Source organism: Colobus angolensis, unplaced genomic scaffold (assembly GCF_000951035.1).
Source record: "Colobus angolensis palliatus isolate OR3802 unplaced genomic scaffold, Cang.pa_1.0 Scaffold51, whole genome shotgun sequence".
In the NCBI taxonomy this organism is placed as follows: Eukaryota; Metazoa; Chordata; class Mammalia; order Primates; family Cercopithecidae; genus Colobus; species Colobus angolensis.
The window spans coordinates 8,990,593-8,996,985 of NW_012118599.1; the positions used below are offsets into that span (position 1 = coordinate 8,990,593).

The window sequence follows — 6,393 nt, forward strand, 5'->3', positions numbered from 1 at the left end:
GATCACTAAAAAGTCGGGAAACAACAGGTGCTGGAGAGGATGCGGAGAAATAAGAATGCTTTTACACTGTTGGTGGGAGTGTAAATTAGTTCAACCATTGTGGAAGACTGTGTGGCGATTCTGCAAGGATCTAGAATCAGAAATACCACTTGACCCAGCAATCCCATTATTGGGTATATACCCAAAGGATTATAAATCAATCTGCTGTAAAGACACGTGCACACGTATGTTTATTGCAGGACTGTTCACAATAGCAAAGACTTGGAACCAACCCAAGTGCTTATCCATAATGGACTGGATAAAGAAAATGTGGCATATATACACCCTGGAATACGATGCAGCCATAAAAATGGATAAGTTCATGTCCTTTGGATTAAGCTGGAAACCATTGTTCTCAGCAAACTAACACAGGAACGGAAAACCAAACACTCACCCATAAGTGGGAGTTGAACAACAAGAACACATGGACACAGGGAGGGGAACATCACAAACCAGGGCCTGTCAGTGGATGGTGGGCTAGGAGATGGATAGCATTAGGAGACATACCTAATGTAGATGATGGGTTTATGGGTGCAGCAAACTACATGGCACGTGTATACCTATATAACATTTTTACTCTCTGTAAATATTGTAAACTTTTTGTGTTTGCAACACACTCTCAAGTATTAGGGTTGCTTTGTCGCATGTTAAAAATGCAAATATAAACAAGTGCCTTAGATATAAGTGTCTGAGCTAAACAAGTCCACAAGAATTAAGACATGTGTCTGCTAGAGTACATGATACCACTGAGTTCTGTGAAAAACCAGAGTTATCACACTTGAGTTTGTTGTCTTCTGCCCTACCCACTCTAGGAAGAACTGTTTCTTCTCCTGATTTTACCCCTTTATATCCTTGTTAGATAAATGCCTTGGCAAGTTCAGTTGACACACAGACTACTTGTAACATAAACATACCTTAGTGCCTGCCTCTCACCTAGTTCTTGAGCATACTTTCAATGCTATACTTCATCATGCAACCTGCTACCAGCTTCAGTATTCTGAGAACCATTGCCACTGAAATAAATTATAGTTGTGGCAATAATAAACTTTCCAAATTAATGATAATTTGTTGACAGCTCTTCGAGATTTCATTCTTCATGTTGGGGCACACTGGATGATAACTACTGTTCTCAACCTGTTTTAGTAACTCTTTGGCCATATGTGTGTGCCTTAAAGAGGAATGATTGCTTCTGTTAGCAATTTCCTACTCTCATGATCTTGCCTACTCTACCTCATCTCAAACTCTGGAAAAGAATTGATTTCTGGCAACTCAATCTGAAATTCTTATCAGTCTCATTTAGGGAATTTGTCTACTGTCATCAATAAGAAAAGGTCAACCTATGTCTGAGGCAGGTGTTTTGAGGGAGCATTGTAATGTGTGAATAGGTGTTCACATCATATTTAGGAAATATTTCAATGCCATTAAATTAGTTGTAAGAAACAATATTTTTGTACTGCTCTTCAGTATGCAATTATATTCTCAGAATATAGAGAACATATAAGAATATTCATGTTTGTGTGTATTTGTATGAGTGTTGGCATAGGTATATGAATGAACCCTGGAAAGATTAGTGTATGTTTATAGAACAGATAATTATCTTAACTTTTGAAATATTATTAGTTCATGACAAGCTTTATTTTTGGCTGGAACTGAATCATAAAGCTTGATCCTGTATTAAGGAGTTGTAATGGATTGTTACCAAAGGAAATGTTGGGAATTGGGATATGAGTGAGATCAAAATATTTATCTACATTTTTCTATGCATGTGGCAATTCTTCTGTAGTTTTGTAATACTTCTGCATAATTTCTGTCCTTGATCATCATGCATGGTATCCTATGTAGCTCCAAATGTTGAATATAAAATTCTAACTTGCCTCTCCACCCACATCAGTTTCACAATTACTAGCACCTATCTCTGCCTTCCTTGTACTCCTTTCACTTAGCATAAGAATCTATTCCCTGGAATATAAATCCATTTGGTAATTGAAGTCTCTTCTTTTTCTGTTTTCAAGGATGGGAGGAACAGTTTTATTGGACACCAACTGGGCGGGGTAGTGGAAGTGCCAAACAGCAAAGACCAGCGGGTCAAGTCAGCCAGAGCCATTCAAATCACCTACTACCTCCAGACCTATGGCTCTGCCACCCAAGACCTCATAGGGGAGAAGTGGGAGAATGAGTTCTGTAAGCTTATGAGGAAGCTCCAGGAGGAGCATCAAGACTTCCAACTCTACTCTTTAGCATCCTTTAGCCTCTGGAGAGACTTTCATAAGACCAGCATCCTGGCCAGAAGTAAGGTCCTGGTAAGCCTCGTGCTGATCCTGACCACAGCCACCCTCTCCAGCTCCATGAAGGACTGCTTGCGCAGTAAGCCCTTCCTAGGCCTCCTGGGGGTGCTCACAGTATGCATCTCCATCATCACGGCAGCAGGGATCTTCTTCATCACCGATGGAAAGTACAACTCCACCCTGCTGGGAATCCCGTTCTTCGCCATGGGTAACTATCCATCCTTGTGGTAATCGGATTCTTACCGGTTTGGGGCAAGGTAGTATCTTTCTTGAATTCTCAGGTGGAAATCTGTTTTAATTTTGCATTGGTGTGTCTATGTCGTTATGTAAAATTTTACTTGGGGTTGTGTCTGTTTCACCTTAGTGGGCCTTTTGTGAAATTATGGGATGACCAAACCATCTTCTCATTTAATTTAATGCTGTCAAATGTTTTTAAGTTATACAACATTGGAATTCTCTACTCAGATCCCTCAAAAATAACAGGTCAGGGATTACGAGAGACAGAGTTAAGGAGATCCAAAACCTACTTTGAGCAAAATTTTGTGGTCCATATTCATAGCCATTCTCAAGTTAATGGGAGTGAAAAGTGAATATCATGAGATGAAAATTTTGAGAACCAATGATGTGTCCTAATCTCAAAGAACTTAAGTAAGCTTTGTCTATTAATTTATTTCAAAGTTTCTGCACAGAGTATACTCCATTCCCCTACCTCTATATAAACTAAAACCTTCCTGCTGCTACTTAGATATATCCTCTAATTTTTCTCATCTTTGGTGAAAAAATTAATGAATAGCCTTAGTCAAGATTATCTCATCTTGTAAGTTTTTCACCAGCTCTACATAAGTGGTCTAGAAAATAGTGTAGGTGGTGTGTGTGTGTGTGTGAGCCTATTCCTTCAAAGAGAAGATCAAATCTGGGAATACAGGCAAGTACGTGCTTAGCAACAAGATTGATGTGTCCTTTCAGAAAAGAGATGATGATGGTGATAGCTATTGGTACAGCAAGAGGGTTCTACACATCAGGTGTGATGTAATTCCCTATGTGTTGCAATTTAGAGAATAAGCTATAAAGAGTTTATTGGTGGTGAACTGACATGAGCAAGACAGTCTTCATATTAGACACCTTAGGGTTTGCTAGGGCTTTTGCTAAAACTGCTGGTGAACTAATTAGGTGATGGAAAGATTTATCAGGAAAATAGAAAATTACATATTCTATACCAATAAAGAGAAGAGCTACCTCTCCTGATGCTGGATTGTAACATAGGTTCTATGAAGCCAGAGAAGGGTTTTCATTCCTTCAACAAAATAATTGTTTCTCACTCTCCAGGTTAAAATCAGTTCTGAATTATAGCTTTATTAGCAAATTTTAAAAGACGCAGGCATGTGGTCAGAAAGTCTTCTAGGTGATGTAGGCCCTTTCTTTTTTGACCTTAGCAAACAATTTTGAGAATGAAAATATGAAGTGTGTTTATATGATAGATGCTGGGGTCTAACTTATTTATCTATAAACTCAATATCGTTGTGGCCATGTTAAGATGTTAAGCTGTTAGTTCATCCTTTTTTTTTTTTTTTTTTTTTTTGAGATGGAGTCTTGCTCTGTCTCCCAGGCTGGAGTGCGGTGGCATGATCTCAACTCACTGCAACCTCTGCCTCCCCGGTTCAAGCGATTCTCTTACCTCAGCCTCCTGAGTAGCTGGGATTACAGGCCACCACTCCTGGCTAATTTTTTGTATTTTTAGTAGAAACGAGGTTTCACCATGTTGACCAGGCTGATCTCAAACTCCTGATCTCAGGTAATCCACCCACCTCAGCCTCCCAAAGTGCTGGGATTACAGGCGTAAGCCACTGCGCCCAGCCAGTTCATCTTCTTAAACCTCAGTTACTTATCATATGAAATGGGGAGTATAATGATATCATTTTCAAAAACTAGGTTTGAAAAATGTAACAGTATTTAATTAAAGTTCATAGCCTGTAGTAAATGCTAAGTAAATATTGGCAAGTTTTACTCTTTAACCTGATATTTTAAGTGCAGTGGATTCACTGATGACTAGAAAATAGTCCTTGGCTTCAGGAAATTGAGGCTTCCAGGATTTTGTGTATCATCTCTAAATACATATTAATGTTGTGAATAAATGGTATCTTTCTTTTTCCCAAAGAACTTATTCTATAAAAAATTCTTGTCGCCAATGACAAAGATGAGTCTAGATTTGAACCATTTACACTTGCTACATTTTTTTGAATTAAGTCTCATCGCTTGAAATAGTAAGATTTATAAGAACCATACAGCATGATTTACAAATGAAACATATTTCATTGGAGGTTAACAAATTGGTCATCTTACTGCTTTCAAGGGTTCCTTTCTAAAACTGCTTTCTAAAACTAATTAGGTCATGAAATGATTTACCAGAAAAATATACAATTACATATTCCGTGCAAATAAAGAGAAAAACTACCTCTACTGATGCTGGATTGTACCCTAGACTCTACAAAGCCTGAGAGGTATTTCCCTTCCTTAAACAAATAACTGGAATGCTAAAAGCCACAGTGAGGGAAAAGTCTAGACCCTTCAACACACACTTTGCACCTCTCCCAGTGACCTTTATATTCATACATAAACCCTGGACAGTATAGGTGCAGACTTTAGGAAGACTGCTTAATAGTCCCTCTGAAGTATTTCTGCAATTCAAGTCCTTAAAATCTTCTGAAGGGAACATTTCTGCTATTTCTGAAAACATACCAACAAAAGACCTAAGAACATATACTTCAAGATTTTTGCTCCATGAAGGGGGCATTTGTTTTGTTGTGTTTTGTTTTATTTTTAAAATGATTGTAGTAGAAAAGAGGCCAAGATTGAGAACTGGTGAAATAAAAGGAACACTCTGCTGGGTTTTCATCCAAGCTTTTCCACTAACTCTGTGAGTTATATTGGGCAGTTCTGTGAAGTCCCTTTGCCCTAAATCCTTCATATATAAAATAAAGGATTTGGAATCTTCAGCCTTACAATGTGAAGATTTCAAAATACAATTTGTTTCATCTTTGAAGTTAGTATTTAATCCTTTATAAAAAACCTTTAAAGTATATGTTATCCTCAAATCTCTAATCTATAGTCTCCTTTGTTGCCTTCTAATGTTAGAGATAGAGAGAAAGACAGAGAGAGACAGAGGCTTTAGAATAGAAAAATCACAGCTTTGCATACAGAGCCTCAGATGCACAAAGCTGCGAGACATAAAAGCACATTGCTATGAAGGTGGTGAGGTAGAATGTGATGTTGAGCATAAATGTGTATGTTTGCCACATATATATCTGCTGGTGGTACACACAATGGTGGTTGAAACCAGTTTTTGATGAATTACAGTTTACATGGTGTCAAAACTGCATAGTCCCTAAGTTAGTTGGGTATAAGGGAAAGAAGCCCAACTCTTCTGGCAAACCTCTATTTCTATTCCTATCTCCCTATAATGACTTCTTTGAGTTAGTGAATATTTATTTACTCCATTATGTGTCAATACTCAAACTATTCATGCTTGTCAGTATTGTCCCTGAAGCTGGGTGTGTCGCCGATACTATTTGTTTCTCACACTGAACTGGCTCAGCTATCTTCTCTTTGACTGCCTATCTCCCATCTGTACTTCATCTCCTTGTTCTTTTTGGCTGATCATTCATTCACTTAGTATTCTTATGGTCATTTCAGAGGCATATATACTGTACCTAAATATCCCACATTTTTTAAGCCAGTGACAATTTTTATACTTTGTCCTGGTGTTCTCATAATAAAATTACATGTGTCAAATTGTATGTCTCAGATTTGGGTTTAGAAAAAAAGATTATTAGAGGTGCATGCAGTCTCTCTGGCAAAGCATTCAGAAAACAATTCCAGAATTCTAATACTTTTTTTTTTCTTTTGAGATGGAGTCTCTATCACCCAGACTGGACTACAGTGGCATGATCTTGGCTAACTGCAACCTCCACCTTCCAGGTTCAAGTGATTCTCCTGCCTCAGCCTCCCAAGTAGCTGGGACTATAGGCATGTGCCACCACACCCAGCTAATTTTTTGTATTTTTAGTAGAGA

General features: G+C 38.1%; 1 protein-coding gene across 1 annotated transcript in view; it reads left to right on the forward strand.

Moving 5' to 3' along the window:
* The window catches only part of PTCHD4 (patched domain containing 4), a 202,472-nt gene that overhangs the window by 58,191 nt on the left and 137,888 nt on the right, over positions 1 to 6,393 (forward strand). The window contains exon 2 of the mRNA XM_011960270.1: positions 2,052 to 2,532. Coding sequence (XP_011815660.1) covers positions 2,052 to 2,532 — 481 coding nt within the window. The remainder of the gene's footprint in view (positions 1 to 2,051; positions 2,533 to 6,393) is intronic.